This window comes from Procambarus clarkii, chromosome 78, assembly GCF_040958095.1.
Source record: "Procambarus clarkii isolate CNS0578487 chromosome 78, FALCON_Pclarkii_2.0, whole genome shotgun sequence".
In the NCBI taxonomy this organism is placed as follows: Eukaryota; Metazoa; Arthropoda; class Malacostraca; order Decapoda; family Cambaridae; genus Procambarus; species Procambarus clarkii.
Genome location: NC_091227.1, coordinates 22,505,001 through 22,522,705, shown reverse-complemented (window position 1 = coordinate 22,522,705; position 17,705 = coordinate 22,505,001). Strand labels below are relative to the sequence as shown.

At 49.9% G+C, this 17,705-nt stretch overlaps 1 protein-coding gene across 1 annotated transcript in view; it reads right to left on the bottom strand.

The window, feature by feature from the left end:
• The window catches only part of LOC123746068 (uncharacterized), a gene marked incomplete in the record, with an annotated part of 339,547 nt that extends 329,640 nt beyond the window's left edge, over positions 1-9,907 (bottom strand). Inside the window, 1 exon segment of the mRNA XM_069314232.1 lies at positions 3,366-9,907. Within this exon segment, the coding sequence (XP_069170333.1) occupies positions 3,366-9,888 (6,523 nt within the window).
• Positions 9,908-17,705: the final 7,798 nt, after the last annotated feature.

Below are 17,705 nucleotides of genomic sequence, written 5' to 3'. Positions count from 1 at the left end.
GCTTCGCTGAGTGATTGACTGCCTTGCTGAGTAATTGATTGCTTCGCTGAGTAGTTGACTGCCTCGCTGAGTGATTGGCTGCTTCGCTGAGTGATTGACTGCCTCGCTGAGTGATTGACTGTCTCGCTGAGTGATTGACCGCCTCGCTGAGTAGTTGACTGCCTCACTGAGTGATTGACTGCCTCGCTGAGTAGTTGACTGCCTCGCTGAGACTTCCTATCTTTCTAGCTGTTAGGATGATTGACTGTCAATTTTTGCTCCCCACCTGCCTACCTGTATACCTGTATATCCGTCTTCACACCTGCCTGTATTTCTACTTGCATGTCTACCTATATGCCTACCTGCTTGCATGTCTACCTGTATGACAGCACACCTATGTAAGCCTACACATATAACCACACATGCAGGTGTGTATATCTTGATGAGGCTATATACATACATTCATTCCCTAGACGCGTGCGCGCGTACCTGCACGCGCGAGCACAACAGGCCTGATAGGCAGTGATTGAGAGGAAGTCACTGTTAGGTAGCCAGGTGTAAGCAGGTGACTCCCGCTAGGTTACCTAAGTACATTTCCGTACCCACAGGGGAAGCGGGTGTCCATTTAGCCTTTGTCTCGGGGCGTGAGGGGAAAGCCAGTAAGAACCTGCAGGGGGTGCTGGTTTGTGAGTGTGTGTATGTGTGTGTGTGTGTGTGTGTGTGTGTGTATGTGTGTGTGTGTACTCACCTAGTTGTACTCACCTAGTTGTGTTTGCGGGGGTTGAGCTCTGGCTCTTTGGTCCCGCCTCTCAACCGTCAATCAACAGGTGTACAGATTCATGAGCCTACTGGGCTCTGTCATATCTACACTTGAAACTGTGTATGGAGTCAGCCTCCACCACATCACCCCCTAATGCATTCCATTTGTCAACCACTCTGACACTAAAAAAGTTCTTTCTAATATCTCTGTGGCTCATTTGGGCACTCAGTTTCCACCTGTGTCCCCTTGTGCGTGTTCCCCTTGTGTTAAATAGACTGTCTTTATCTACCCTATCAATCCCCTTCAGAATCTTGAATGTGGTGATCATGTCCCCCCTAACTCTTCTGTCTTCCAGCGAAGTGAGGTTTAATTCCCGTAGTCTCTCCTCGTAGCTCATACCTCTCAGCTCGGGTACTAGTCTGGTGGCAAACCTTTGAACCTTTTCCAGTTTAGTCTTATCCTTGACTAGATATGGACTCCATGCTGGGGCTGCATACTCCAGGATTGGCCTGACATATGTGGTATACAAAGTGTATGTGTGTGTGTATGTGTGTGTGTGGGGGGGGGATGTTACATGGGGTTATGTATGTGTGTGTGGTGGTGGTGGGTGTGGTACCTGGCTTATATATGTGTGTGTGTGTGGGGTGGGGTATGTAAGGTACCAGGCACTGAACCTGGTGTGTATTAATAAAAGTAGTGGCCCTGGCTTTCCCAAACATAGGAAGAAGACCTGGCTCCCCCCTAACACAGACCTCGGAACAATCTTCATAATACACTCCTGTCACCACATCTCAGATCTACACATGTGCCTGCACCTCCAGGTATTCTTGGACTAAACACCTGCGGTGAACTGAATGACACAAATCTGTGTATATATATATGTACATATATGCCTTGGAGAACCTGCGCGTCTAGGGAGCGCCCAGGGAACAATAGCACTGTATCTTGGGCCGGCTGGAATTCAACAGACACAGGGAGGGCCAGATGACACCAGTTCTCCAGTATCGATTATGGCAGCGAAGGTGAGAAGCAGTTTACAAGCAGGAAGGAGGAGTGTGGAACTTTGAAGGGAGAGAGAGAGAGTCAGTAATTACCAAAAGAAGGCACTAAGCCTTCTTCTACAGGCTATGTAGCTGCAGTACAGAACCTGCATCACAGGCTGCAGGTTCTGGCCTCCATGTACTATTTACACCTCACCAAACACGGTCTAGTGGTCTATAAACATGTGACCCGGGCCAAACTAGCAAAAAATCAGCAGACACGGCTAATTCTATGTTTGAAGAGGGTCGATAGGCAGACACTCACACACACTGGCTGGCCTCGCTTTCACACCACCCGTCGGCACAAGAACAGTACCTGAACCATTACAGAGTGGCAAGAGAGCCTTGATACACTTTGTTTCCAAAGTGCGGAAGAGAGTCTTGAGACACTTTGTTTCCAAAGTGCGGAAGAGAGTCTTGAGACACTTTGTTTCCAAAGTGCGGAAGAGAGTCTTGAGACACTTTGTTTCCAAAGTGGGAAGGGAGTCTTGAGACACTTTGTTTCCAAAGTGGGAAGGGAGTCTTGAGACACTTTATTGCAAAAGTAGGAAGAGAGCCTTGAGACACTTTGTTTCCAAAGCGGGAAGAGACCCATGATACACTTTCTTTCCAAAGTGGGAAGGGAGTCTTAGAGCTTTGTAACTATTTCATTCACTCGTGTATATTGGAAGATATACTTGTGTTCTACCCAGAGTATGCTAGTGCGGGTTAGTACAGTTGACTCTTGTCCCAATATTCTTCCCCAACTCCACGTATTATCAACCATACTGTGAGCTGGGGGACAGTAGATCAACTCGCAGCTAGCTCTTGATGAGTGTTCCGTAGCCCCTATAATAGGGCAGCACCACACAGCTGGGTACCTAAGTTTGCTAATGAAGGAATAAAAATAAACCGTTCAGATGAGGTTTAATACTTCCGGTCAAGTGCGAGGGGTAATTTGCTTTCTGAATTCTGATGTCAGTTTCTTAAATTCTGGAAACAAGAGTATAATTAGTGAATAATGTCTCAGTTTGTAACGTTTGGAATGACTGAGTCTGACAACTGCTGATCTTGGTCATGTCGGTCGGTTCACCACCGAAAGATCCAAGTTTCGATTCCTGGACAGGATGGAGACGTTCGGGCTGCACCTGATGCATCTCTTCACCCAGCAGTAAATAGGTATCAGGCTAGGCAAGTGTTCTAGCCTGCATCCTGGGGAATATCAATCGTTAGCTTCCACCTGAGGGAAACCTCGATAAGACTACAAGGCTACAAATGAGCAAATCCACAAGGGCCGTGACGAGGATTCGAACCTACGTCTGAGAGCATCCAGAGCTACGTCTGTGTAACTACAAGGCTTCCTGTTCCAAACAATGGGGAATCAAGCCAAGACTAATTTAAGTGTCCAACCTCGCTTTTTGGGACTTACTTCCTGGCCTCATGTCCTCACCTACACTTGAAGAAACAAATCATAATAAATGATCTTTTATCTCATGAGAATCACAAAGATAAAGATTTATAGCTACACATCAATATGAAGACAACACCACACACGGTATAAATGTCCCCTACACCATGCAGATAAACAAAAGGCTCTCCTAACCTACCTTCAGTGTTCGTAGCGCTGGCTAGCTCGTGCCTCCACATGGGAGACGCCTCCTGGCCACCAGGACTCTGTCGTGGGCAGAATTCTTCTCTATACGCACTCTCTTTATCCTTCCCTTCTCCCTCTCCCTTCGACGGAACCGCCGGCTTAGGGGGCGCCATGGCCACGAACTCGAAGTCACTATCAGCATCTGACCAGGAGTAGGTGGATTCGTGACCATCCTGGAGGCGCGAGTCCCATGTACTGTCCGAGGATTTGGAGGTGTTGCGGGACACACCCCCTGACGATCCGGATTGGTCTGAGGTCCTCGACTCAGTGCGGTTAATGGTTCCTGAGTTCTGACTTGTCGAAGCCTTGGAGGAATGTGAATCACTACGTTCCAGGGTATTTTTCTTGGGGCCGGGAATATTAGTTTTGGCCGGGTTGCCGGCCGACGGGGCGGACGGAGGCCATTGGAGTGACTCAGCCGAGGAATGAGATGTAGGGACGTCGCTTCTCAGAGTCTTCATAACCAGCTGTTCTATCTTGTGTTTTGCATTCTTAAAGCGCTTGAGAGAAGTTGTTATTGTGTCTTTGATGTCCTTCGGGTGCTTTTCAGCAGTGCTGAAACTAAATTTCCTCTTGAGTTTCTTTAATTTTCTCTGTCTCTTTGATAACATCTTCCCATCAACTTTGTCATCTGCCATGTTTGGCTCAAACAATTCTAGGTTAAGGTTATCCATATCTGTGTCTTGCTCAGTCTCGGAGAAGGCTTCGAAGTCGGCATCAGAGATTAGGTCTTCGTCCGAGAAGTTCTCAATAACCTCCTGCTCCTCCAACTCATCGAAGCCTACCATTGCTGGAAAAGTTACTTCGCTAAAGTCGTAGTTGCTGCAAGGCACAATTTCCTCAATGCTGACAAACTTCTCCATACTCTTTGCTGACTTCAAGTTTTCCCGTCGCTTGCCAGTGACATTAGGAGGTACAGCATCCAGAACCCTGGCCTCACCTGCACCCAGAATATCTGGAAGAGACTTTGAGTCCGACAGTGGAGTGAATGCACCACTTTCATATATAATATCTTCAGTCTTATTCTTGTTTGGATTGTCTTCAGAGTCTCGATTGAGATACTGAATTGTATTTGCTTGTTCTTCGTCAACAATGGTACAGAGGCTGCCAAAATGAAGTAAGTTTGAGGTGAGCGTGTCCTTGGGGGCTTGTACAGCGTCGCTGTCTGAATCGATGGAAGTGTCATCCGCCCTGCCAGAGTTGCCAGAAACGGTGCGGGGGAGACTACCAGCCGATGCCACCGATTCAGTGCTATCAAACACTACTGCGACTGAAGCCAAATCCTCATCTTCCTTAGGATGTGCAGATTCTGATCCTAATGCTTGAACTTCGGCCTCTATCTCTGCTTCCAGCTTTTCCAGGTCGCGTACCAGGTTGCGTCTGAACTCTATTTCCTTGCTCATCTCTTGTGGGGTGGAATCAGTGCTCATTAAGTACGAGACAGACTCAGTTTTGCTACACAACTCAGCATTTCCTGCCGACCCAGTCTGTTGCTTTTTCCACTGCTCGGCAATATTTTCAAACGTGTGTAAGGTTAGTCTCCTCGACCGAGATGCTTTGGATTTTGGCTTGAGAAGCCTGGGTACAAAGTTTAGAGATTTCCTCTTTTCTTTGCTGTCGACAATGTTGGCAGCATCGCGGGCGTAGGTGTAGCCACAAACGTGTTTACCAGGGTAGTCCTTCCGTCTGAGGGGACAGGTGGAAGGACAGATCAATGGCAGGTCCAGCTTCAACTCCGCCCGAGATGCAGAGTGTGTGGGCTTTAATATTTCTGCCCTCTTTACGAGAAATTCTTGGGTTTCATCGTTAACGAGTGGTTGGAGGGTTTTGGGTTGAGGTGAGAGGCAGGAAGCATTCTCACAAGTGGCGTTGATCGCGTCATGAAGAGTGCCTCGAGGCCACACTGGAGGCGGGAGACTGAGCCGCTTTCCGTCCACCGTGATGTTATGACAGGTTCCCTCCACCGAGGACTTCCACTCACCCGAACGAAGATCCTCTTCGAAGGATTCGAATTTGCTGACGTTCACATCAGTGACTGATTTAGTTTCTTCCTTGATTTTAGAGAGACAAGAGATACCCGAACTCGCTGAACACTTTCGGTCACTCCCGTTCGATTCAAAGGAAGACCCGGACATGGATCCTATACCCGAGCTCTGTACGGAGCTGGCGCCTGACATTCTGCGTATATCACATACGTCGCCTAAGTCCATGGGGGAGATAACAGTCCTGTGTTCTGCGTGCCCTGATTGGCTTTTGACACTTCTTCTGCGCCCGGGAAACCACTCCCAATCATCCGACATGGGCGAAGCTGAAGAACAGGAGAACTTTCTTCCACTGTTCTCAGACATGGAGGATATACCCGAGGAAGTGGAAAGCCTCCTGTCAAAGTCGTCACCTGGGGACACGTCGGTGACATCCTCGTCGGGCGTTGTGACTGTAGAACTGAGAGATGTTTTGCGACTCTCGAAGGATTCATAAGTGGAAGTTTTCTTGGGGAACACGGGCTTAGGAGCCTCCTGCTGCGGAGTCCTGGGACTGGCGTCTTCCTCAGCGGTGCGCACGCACTTTACCGAACACGTCCCATCAACCACCACGCCGTCACCCATGCTGCACGTGGTGGTTACGTGACGAGACTGCTCACTACCAGCTTCACTGCCATTGCACTTTAGCCCTTCAGGAGCGTTCTTATCGCACTTGTGCATTTCATGTCTTCTGTTATCGCACCAGGACACCTGATTAACACGGATATTACACTTGAGCACTTCAACTCCGTTATTAAATTCGGGCACTTTATGAACGCTGTTATCACACCCGGGCACTGTATGAGCGCTGTTATCACACCCGGGCACTTTATGAGCGCTGTTATCACACCCGGGCACTTTATGAGCGCTGTTATCACACCCGGGCACTGTATGAGCGCTGTTATCACACCCGGGCACTTTATGAGCGCTGTTATCACACCCGGGCACTGTATGAGCGCTGTTATCACACCCGGGCACTGTATGAGCGCTGTTATCACACCCGGGCACTGTATGAGCACTGTTATCACACCCGGTTACTTTATGAGCGCTGTTATCACACCCGGGCACTGTATGAGCACTGTTATCACACCCGGTTACTTTATGAGCGCTGTTATCACACCCGGGCACTTTATGAGTTATATTATCACACTCTGGCGCTTTATGAGCACTGTTGTGACACTGACAGTGTACAGGGGACTCATATCGCCGTTGCTCAGTATGAGACTGGTCCGCCCTGCCGTCGTCCACGGCGGCTCTCGTGTGATCACTCATACTGTGGTATTTAGGGCACGAAGTGACACGCTGTCTGCGATCACCACGAACACCGTCACACACTTCCTCACCTCGCCGCTTCCGACTGGCCGCCTCGCCACCACACTGCTCCGATATCTCGCTGCTGGTGTAGGTATTAGAGGCGGCAGTTCCTTCACTTTCACCAGTATTTACCTCACTCGTGCGAGCGGACTGGGCCGAGCTGTGGCCGCCGCTAACTGACCTGGTCACGATGAAATCTTCAGAGTTGAGCGTGGAGGAGCTTTTTACGAAGGTTTGGAGAGCAGGAGAGACACCTGTGCCACTCTGGCTGGCACTGGTCGGTGGCAGGGTGCCACTCATTATTCGCTCGGCTATCACAGTGGCCAGTGCTTCAAGGTCAGGGGTAAGCCGGTCCTCGTCAGTGAAATCGAAAGTTGTGAGCGCTGCAATGGTAAGGGCAGCCAGGCGAGGGTCAGCAGTAGGGGAGCTTGCCTCACCGCCACCACTCCACCGACTGACACATGTGACCTCATTTTCGCATTTATAACGTCGTTTTGCGTAACTGGCCTCTGGCTGTGTACTGACTCGCTGACTGCACACCGCTGCGCTTACGCCCAGTGCCTGTCCCACATCGTACCTTGCTGTAATGGATGGCACTGACACATTTGGATCAAACGCCGCTCTGATACTAGATTCATCACGGGGACACAGTGTGTCCCTGGAGCTTACTGGAGAGATAACATCCTCATCTGGACATTGGAGGGTCTCGCAAGACGCCCCATTCTCACTGGACGGAGAAGACACGCACGCCGGGTCGCTGGAGGCTCTTGAAGGCGGGTTAGTGAGTTCTGAGGTGAGTAATGCGGTAGTTTCATCGTGGCCAAGACCGTAGTGACCATGGTGTTCATCACTGCCCCGGAGGAGGGAGGCAGTGATGGTCTCAGGGCGGTGAGGGGCGCGGGGCTGCTCCTGTAGAGGCAGGAGCTCCGTGTGGCCCCCCACGCCTGTATGTTGATTGCCCAGGACAGGACCCGCGTGAGACGCGCGAGCACTGCCCTTACCTAATCCTAAAAAAGGCTTTACAATAACAGTGTGGGGAGGAGCTTCCAAGAAGCCGTCCTTCTCGTCCGGAGGCTCCAGAACGTCCGGCGTTCTCGGCGAACTTTCGTCTGTCGAAGACTCCAAGACCGGACTCAGTCCTGAGCTCGATGTAGTGTCTGGTTCACCGATGTCGGCCAAGTTGCCATCGTCGTAAGAGTCCTGATCGTTGGACCTCGTATCAGACTTCTGGTCAGAAATAGAGCTGCCGAGTGATGATATCATCGAGGAACTCTCTGAAGGGAAACTAAAGTTGCCCTTCCCACCGGTGGAATCCAACACCAAAAAGAATTCGTCAATGTCAGATTCGTTGTCGGGAGGCGGAGATTCGCACTCCCAGTTGGAGACAAAGTGACGGAGGATTAAACGGGACTCCTGGTAGTCAGCGGGGTCGCTGGAGTCTGTGTAATATAATATCTCCTCCTCAGTTGTCTCATTTGAACTCTGGCCATCTTTGTCACTTGACGAACCTGGAGACGCTTCTTGAACCGTTTTAACTCCTGTTTTGTTTTCCTTTGTCTCTGTTTTAGAAATTTCGAGGTCTGGAACCTTGAACTTGCTTCCTAAACTAATAAAGAAAGTTGTTGCCTTGGCGGCAGGTTTAAGAGTAGCTTGGACAAGTCTGGTTGAAGCCAGGAGCGTCTGGGGAGTGTCTGCTGTGGCCCTCAGGAACGCCACATCTCCAAGACGAGGCTTGATCACAGGAGTTGAGTCGTCACTTTCTTCTTCATATAAACCTTTCGTCGGGTCTTCAGATGAAGATTCGTGTAGTGATCCAACTTCATCTTCAGCAGCGGAACTTGATGCCTCGTCTGTGGTGGTTCTGCTGTCGGAGGTGTTGTTGGCGGAGCTACTGAGGTTAACTTGAACTTCCTTGCACTCATTCTTTTTCTCTTGAACATCACACTGTTTATGTTCATCTTCTTCCTCTTCCCTGTCTTCGCGAAGGCTCTCGGACTCGGGACTACTGTTACTTGTGGTGGACTTCCGGCGCTCAAAGAATTCCCTGAGTTCACTGACGAGTCTCGGTCGCACGTCCTCCAGCGAGTCCTTGTAACAACAGATCCTACGGCCTTCCACCTGCATCTGAGGGGAGATGGGAGACGTAGGACTCACAGGAAGATCCTCCAAGGAATCTGCGCTCAAGACACTCGCTTTCCGTTCAGCTTCCCCCTCTTTATCTGATGACTCCTGGGGAAGATGGGTCTGGGGACTCCTCTGCGGGTAGTTGGGGTAGGCGAAGGTGGCCTTGTGCGGGTAACTCTCCCTGGGCGGGTACGATGCGTGTGCAGGATAAACATCTCTCGCCTGGCGGTCGTAGACGAGTCCCCCAACTGCGTCCTCCAATGCAGGATAATTTTCTCTTTGTGAATATACAATATTGGGAGAATATTCACCCTCGGATGGATAGTGGCCGCTGGGAGGTGGATAGGGTCCTCCCGCGGGTAGATAGGCTCGGTCCCCGGGCGGGAACTGGTTACACTGGTGCGGGGACACATAGGCTGCGTGGTGCTGGAAGCTTGGGTTGACATAGGTAGCCATGGGTCCATAGCACTGGTCCGGTACCTTGGTGCAGGGCTGGTAGGGAGAGTACGGGTGTGGGTAGTTGGGCGGCAGTGGGTGGTGGTGCTGTACGGTGGGCGGCAGTGGGCGGTGGTGGTGCACACTGGGGGGGAGTCGATGTTGGTGCCTCAAGTTTTCCAGAGAGTCGTGTAGGTGTGTGGCGTCCTCGTCGCTGAGACATCGTTCCAGGCTGAAGTACCCGCCCTCAGCATGATGAGCCTGGTCGCCAGGGCCCGCCCCACGGTGGGCGGGGTCGGGCGAGGGCGTGAGGGTGTGGGCGTGACTATCCAAGGAATCCAGCCCCTCGTCCTCTTCCGTTACCAATAACGGTTCATTACACGACGACTCCTGACGCAAGTAGATATCTAGATCCTGGAATGTGACGCCGGAGAGGGCCCTGTACACGCTCCGCTGGGGTTGCCGCCCACGAAGACCCACGGCGCCGCCGCCCACCACCAGCACCGCCCGCGTCGGGTAGCTGCCGCCCTGGACGCCGGCGGCACCGCCGCCACCCCAAGTAAACTGCCGTGTGGCGTCCATAGCTACATAGGCATGTCTCAGGAGGCACCGGCCGGCACCCTTCTGGCACACCTGGGTACGTCACCTGGCACACCTGGGCGCGTCACCTGGCACACCTGGCACCCCCCACCACCACCCCTGCACGTGGACAAACAAGTGACTGTAGAAGGCAGGTGTGGCGCATATAATATAATCTTACTAGTCAGGAGTGCCACTGCTCTACCACACCCAACACTTAATTACCACAACCACACCAACTACAGGCTTGGCACCAGTGCCACTATTTAAGAGTCTTCAGCACCACCCCCTCACAACTCCCGAGTTATTCATACCCGTGCCACCTTTTGGCTTAACCTTTATCACTGACCCTCACAATAATTCTTCTCACTGTTCACTATAGCCCTCAAGCACTGAGAATCTCGTCACTTCAGTCCTTCACTACTGACCACTTTTCAACACGGGGCGTTGTTCTAGTGACATTTATAACCCAATATAACCAAAAAAGTCCAAATGAACCAGGAATACAACTTTCACTCTCATTGGCTCACAGCTGCGCGCCAAATCGCATCCTGTAATAGGAAAATCACACCAATTTATAAATCATCACAGTTATGGGAGGTAAATAGGTCAGCACCGGATGGACGGTCCGCCCTGACCCCCAATCCCCAAATGGGGACAGATTATGGGGGGATAGGACCTCGACCTGCTTCCCTGTATCTCTCTATCCTGGTCACCCCATCGTCTGGCCTGGGGGGACTCAGTGCATGAGCTTATGAGCAAGATCCCGCTCCATGTATATGGTTATATGTGCAAGGTCCTGCTCCATGTATAAAGTCATATGGAAGGGTCCACTCCATGTATAATGATATATGGAAGGGCCCACTCCATGCATAATGTTATGGAAAGACCCACTCCACGTATAATGATATATGGAAGGGCCCACTCCACGTATAATGATATATGGAAGGGCCCACTCCACGTATAATGATATATAGAAGGGCCCACTCCACGTATAATGATATATGGAAGGACCCACTCCACGTACAATGATATATAGAAGGACCCACTCCACGTATAATGATATATAGAAGGGCCCACTCCACGTATAATGATATATGGAAGGACCCACTCCACGTATAATGATATATGGAAGGACCCACTCCACGTATAATGATATATAGAAGGGCCCACTCCACGTATAATGATATATAGAAGGGCCCACTCCACATATAATGATATATAGAAGGGCCCACTCCACGTATAATGATATATATAATGCCATTCTCCACAGGTAAACATCACGCGACCTCTTCAACTCGGCGAGAAAGCGATGGTAATCACACATATTTATTCAAGACGTTCTTCAGGTAAGTTTTAATTGCCTTACTAGCTTACCGGACCCTTCGTTGCTAGTTAGCTTGTCTCTAGTTCACATATGTTACTAGTTGGCTCTTCCTGATCACACCTGTTGTTTGTTAGTTTGTCTAGTTCACATATGTTACTAGTTGGCCGCAATCTAATGCACATCTGTTACTAGTTACCCCCCATGTAATCCACACCTGCTACCAGTCACCAGTCAACCTGGCCAGTCACCACTACCACTCACAAGTGAGTGGTAGTGGTGGCTATATTATCTTGAAGCTTTTCTTACCACCAATTGTTTTGACGCCCCCCCTCTAACCCCCCCCCTTCACTTATAACCCCCTCCCCTCCTCTCCTCTCCTTACCCCCCCCCCTCCATCCTGCAGTACATCCTCCCCTCCCCTCCTCCTGTCCCCCTCATTTCTTCCACGTCTTCGCAAAGTACAGTTACGACACAAGATCCCTCTCTCTGTTCTTGAGGACGGGAGAAGGCCAGTCAGAGAGCCAGTCAGAGAGTCAGTCAGAGAGCCGGTGAGAAAGGCAGTCAGAGAGCCAGTCAGAGAGCCGGTGAGAAAGCCAGTCAGAGAGCCAGTCAGAGGACACGCCAAAGGCCTCGACAAGGATCAAAGGCCTAGTAAGATAACCAGTCAAAGGACCAGTCAGAGAACCAGTCACAGGACCAATGAACCAGTCAGCAGACGAGTAAAAGTGCCGGTCAGAGTACCAATCAGAGAACCAGTCAGAGTACCAGCCGGAGCCCCAATGACAGGAACCAGTCAGTCTACCAGTCATCTGACTATCACCAGCAGGAACAACCTGCCTGTCATGCCTCCTCACGACTGGAAGCCTCACTGACAGACACCAATACAAATCAATACACACTTTTTGCCTGTGATTTAATCTATTTAACCCAACGTCACCTCAATGGTCATCTTAACGCTTCAACAATTCAGTGAAAGGTTATCTTTTTTGGGTGAGAATTTTGTCTTCTGGAGTTCACTGACTTGCGGAGCTTGTTAAGTGTTAGTATCTTGTCTTAATATCAAGGTGTTAATACCTCTAGTGTTAACACTTTGCGCCATTAAACCCATAAAAAATTTAACATAATTATCTTAAGTCCTGACTAAGACGTGTCTCGTTTTAGTGGCTTTGTTAAATATGTATTTTGTGTAATAATTCGTTAATTACTGTAATAATTCGTTAACTACTGTAATAACTCGTTAACTACTGTAATAATTCGTTAACTACTGTAATAACTCGTTAACTACTGTAATAATTCGTTAACTACTGTAATAATTCGTTAACTACTGTAATAACTCGTTAACTACTGTAATAACTCATTAACTACTGTAATAACTCGTTAACTACTGTAATAACTCGTTAACTACTGTAATAACTCGTTAACTACTGTAATAACTCGTTAACTACTGTAATAACTCATTAACTACTGTAATAACTCGTTAACTACTGTAATAACTCATTAACTACTGTAATAACTCGTTAACTACTGTAATAACTCGTTAACTCTTCCGTAAGGTTTTATAGTAAATTATTTGTAGTAATATTATTATTAATAGTATTATATATATTATTATTATTGTTAATGTTATTATTGCGAATATTATTAATATTATAAACTACTTTTCTGGTGTTTTTCAGTTTTGTTCCAAAGGTGTGTGACCTGTCAGCAGGTGTGTGACCTGTCAGCAGGTGTGTGACCTGTCAGCAGGTGTGTGACCTGTCAGCAGGTGTGTGACCTGTCAGCAGGTGTGTGACCTGTCAGCAGGTGTGTGACCTGTCAGCAGGTGTGTGACCTGTCAGCAGGTGTGGAATGTTGGTGTCCCACCTGTCTGACGTATATTGATACTTGCTGGGAATAAGAAAGCAGAGAGAAGCTTGAGGAGATGAGAAGCCTGAGGGATGAAGAAGCAAGAGGAAGCAAGAGGATGCAAGAGGATGCAAGAGGAAGCAAGAGGAAGCAAGAGGCTGCAAGAATCCCTCCCATATCACAGAAGAAAGATCCAAGAGTTTACAAAACCCCCAAAAATCTCATACTTATTAGAATACCACCGAAAGCAACACTGGCGAAGGTCAACCACAGTTCTTTCCGCAAAATGAAGAATCCTTCAGAAAGTTAACCACAACCTCATGTAGGACCCTCAACCTTGCAAGTGCAAGCCAGGCACGAAACCCCACGTCTTAAAAATGGAAAGATAAACCTTGAGGTACTGGAGAGATGTACTGAGGGATGGTTGTAGCGGAACTGAGAGGCAAGAGCTATGGGGAACCGTTGCTAGATCTGAGCTTCACTACACACCAGTGGATGAGTTGGCTACACACTATAATAATATATATAGACTGTGTAATGGGGAGTGTGGCATATGGAAATGACTCAATGTTCCAAGTGAGACTTAAGTAGTGCGAGGCAGGAATGAAGGAAGGAAGGAAGGAAGGAAGGAAGGAAGGAAGGAAGGAAGGAAGGAAGGAAGGAAGGAAGGAAGGGGGTGCAGACGAGCCACATAAGCCTTAGAAGAGGCTTAGAAGCCTCATACGTCAGGCTGCGAGCAGCCGCGTCCAACAGCCTGGTTGATCAGTCCGGCAACCAGGAGGCCTGGTCGACGACCGGGGCGCGGGGACGCTAAGCCCCGGAAGCACCTCAAGGTAACCTCAAGGTAAGGTAAGAGAGCACTACCGAAACACAGCCAATACAAAGTCAAAACCCAACATGAAAGGTAAAAATAATTAAGTGTAGCATTATATTAACTAACCCATTGCTGGGAAGATGGGGCTTATACGAACTGAAACTCAACTCTGCGCACTCATCTCCGTGAGTACACACACACACGCGCGCGTACATACACATACACAAATACACACACACACATACACACACGCGAGTGTGTGTATGTACGAGTGCTACATACTGACCATCCGCCTTTCCTGCCGTACCAGCCCCACCATGACGTCCCCCCCCCACCCACCCCCTCCTTACATTCCTGCGTGACAACTTGATTGACAGTAAGAGCTTGACAGGGGAGAGGTTCAAGCACCCCCCTTCCCCCAACCCCTTCCCCCACTCCCTATCCCCCACCCCTTCCCCCCACCCCCTCCCCCACTCCCTATCCCCCACCCCTTCCCCCCACCCCCCATGACACTCTTACGCCCCCAGGAAGCACACACACGCCCCCCACCCCCAAGACACATGCACGCCCCCCCCCCATAACACATACACGCCCCTTCCCCCCCCCCGAGGGGGGGGGGCACAGGTGGAACTCATCAAAGCCTCAGGAGCCCTGACAGGTAACGACTAGTTACTCTGTGCTTCCACCTCCTCAGCGGCACTCAGCGGGCCCCGCTGCTGCTGCCTCCTGCAGCTGTATAACTGCATCACACAGATCCAGTTGTATAATACAACACGCTCTTCGAACTACAAGTATAAACAGCCACTAACTATCCACACAGTGAAACTCGGTGGACAGACCTGGAGGTGACCTGCTGCTGCACCTGGCTGACTGTCCCGGAGCTGGCCACTAGGAAGGAAGGAAGGAAGGAAGGAAGGAAGGAAGGAAGGAAGGAAGGAAGGAAGGAAGGAAGGAAGGAAGGAAGGAAGGAAGGAAGGAAGGAAGGAAGGAAGGAAGGAAGGAAGGAAGGAAGGAAGGAAGGAAGGAAGGAAGGAAGGAAGGAAGGAAGGAAGGAAGGAAGGAAGGAAGGAAGGAAGGAAGGAAGGAAGGAAGGAAGGAAGGAAGGAAGGAAGGAAGGAAGGGAAGCTAGAAACAAAAAACAAATGAAGGAAGCACGGTAGGAAGACTGGAAAGGACAAAAAAGAGAGAGAGAGAGAGAGAGAGAGAGAGAGAGAGAGAGAGAGAGAGAGAGAGAGAGAGACACGTCAGAGTAAGCAGGTCAAACAGTCTACAGTCTACGGGAATTGCCGTCTCATTTGGTGTGTAATGGTCCGGCTCCTCTTCACTTACCCCCTGAGTTTCTCACACGCCCCCCCCCTCACACTCTCTCACCCTCACCCCTCATACCTCCTCCTCCCTCATACCTCACCCCTGATACCTCAGGCTAACTAATACCTCATCCTTGGTACCTTACCCTGATACGACACCTCTGATATTTTACCCATAATACTGTACACTGATACGTTATCCCTGATACCTAATCCCTGATACCGGAGAAGTGCTCACAGTAACCAGCAGGAGGAGGCATATAGTCGACGACCGGGCCGCGGGGACGCTAAGCCCCGAAATCATCACATCTCAAGGAGCAGAGTTAGCATAGTCTGCCCTTTTTACTCCACCTTCCACACCCATTTTCCCTATTTTAACGACAATTTTGATGTAATTGGGTAAATCTTTGGTGAATCTTGGCCCCCAGGTACGTAGTGGAGGCCGCGGTCATGTCCACTCACAGGATGACTGGCGTTGCCCAATATACTCCCCCCTCGGGGCAAAAATTAAAAAAATAATAATAAAAAAAGTCGGTCGAAATCCTCCCACCAACCTGTGACTAGCGCCGGCCGGGCTGCGCTGTCATGGACAGTATGGTATAGTTCCCGCTCTCTCTCACTCCGTTTTCTATGACACTGCTCGCTATGTGCGGTTCTAACACACACACACACACACACACACACACACACACACACACACACACACACACACACACACACACACACACACACACACACACTATCAGGAGGCCTGACTGCTGAGTGGACAGCACTTTGGACTCGTAATCCTAGGGTCCGGGTTCGATCCCCGGTGATGGTAGAAACAAAATGGCCAAGGATTTTCACCCTGATGCCCCCTGTTACTTAGCAGTAAATAGGTGCCTGGGAGTTAGACAGCTGTTACGGGCTGCTTCCTCTGTGTGCGTGTGTGTGTGTGTACTCACCTATATGTACTCACCTATATGTGCTTGCAGGATCGAGCATTGACTCTTGGATCCCGCCTTTCTAGCTATCGGTTGTTTACAGCAATGACTCCTGTCCCATTTCCCTATCATACCTAGTTTTAAAAGTATGAATAGTATTTGCTTCCACAACCTGTTCCCCAAGTGCATTCCATTTTTCTACTACTCTCACGCTAAAAGAAAACTTCCTAACATCTCTGTGACTCATCTGAGTTTCCAGTTTCCACCCATGTGTGTGTGTGTGTGTGTGTGTGTGTGTGTGTGTGTGTGTGTGTGTGTGTGTGTGTGTGTGTGTGTGTGTGTGTGTGTGTGTGTGTGTGTAAGAGAGAAACCCATGTACTATAGTAGATATACTAGATAAAAAAATAGATTGGTTAGAAAGGCGGGGTCCAAGAGCTAATAGCTCGATTCTGTAGCTACCCCCCCCCCTCACCTACCACGGCTGACCCAGCAGGGTTCGTGGCAAGTATCCTACTAAAGGTCGCACCTCGGTCTGATCATTGAAGCTGACCTCAGAATCAGGTCATTGTGGCCGTGACCTCTGGCCGCTCTCCCCGTAATCAATACATCCCTGAGGGCCAGGTGTTGGCACCAGCCGTGGCCCTGTTGATGAGAGTCATGGCCCTGGGGACAGGTGTCGGTGATAGATATGGCCCTGAGGACAGGTGTCGGTGATAGATATGGGCCTGAGGGCAGGTATTAGTGCCTCTAGGTCCCAATCATGGCCCTGAGGGCAGGTATTAGTGCCTGAAGGACCCAGTCATGGCCCTGAGGGCAGGTATTAGTGCCTGAAGGACCCAGTCATGGCCCTGAGGGCAGGTATTAGTGCCTCTAGGTCCCAATCATGGGCCTGAGGGCAGGTATTAGTGCCTCTAGGTCCCAATCATGGCCCTGAGGGCAGGTATTAGTGCCTGAAGGACCCAGTCATGGCCCTGAGGGCAGGTATTAGTGCCTGAAGGACCCAGTCATGGCCCTGAGGGCAGGTATTAGTGCCTCTAGGTCCCAACCATGGGCCTGAGGGCAGGTATTAGTACCTCTAGCTCCCAATCATGGGCCTGAGGGCAGGTATTAGTGCCTCAAGGTCCCAATCATGGGCCTGAGGGCAGGTATTAGTGCCTCTAGCTCCCAATCATGGCCCTGAGGACAGGTGCCTCTAGGTCCCAATGATGGTGATTGGGAACTAACAGACATGACTGCGAGGGGCCCCCCACTTCACTCTTACAATTCCAGTCAGTCAACCCCTCTCAGAACTAAAGAGCGGGCTTCACGCACCCCATCCCACACACCCACACACACACGCACTTCTGTGGACTGGCAACATACACCTGCCGGACACACACACACACACACACACAAATACTAAACACATATAGTATACACACAGCAATGTAAGCAGAGCGAGGAAGTTTAATAGAGACCGAGTAATGAAAGATTCTCTTTCCGCTTTCTGTGGGCTATTACTGCCATCTGTAACGTGAGATTACACACACACACACCCCTGTGAGGCTTTCTCCACAACCCCCCTCACCCCCCTTCTCCCTCTCCACCTCATAAATCATGAGTAG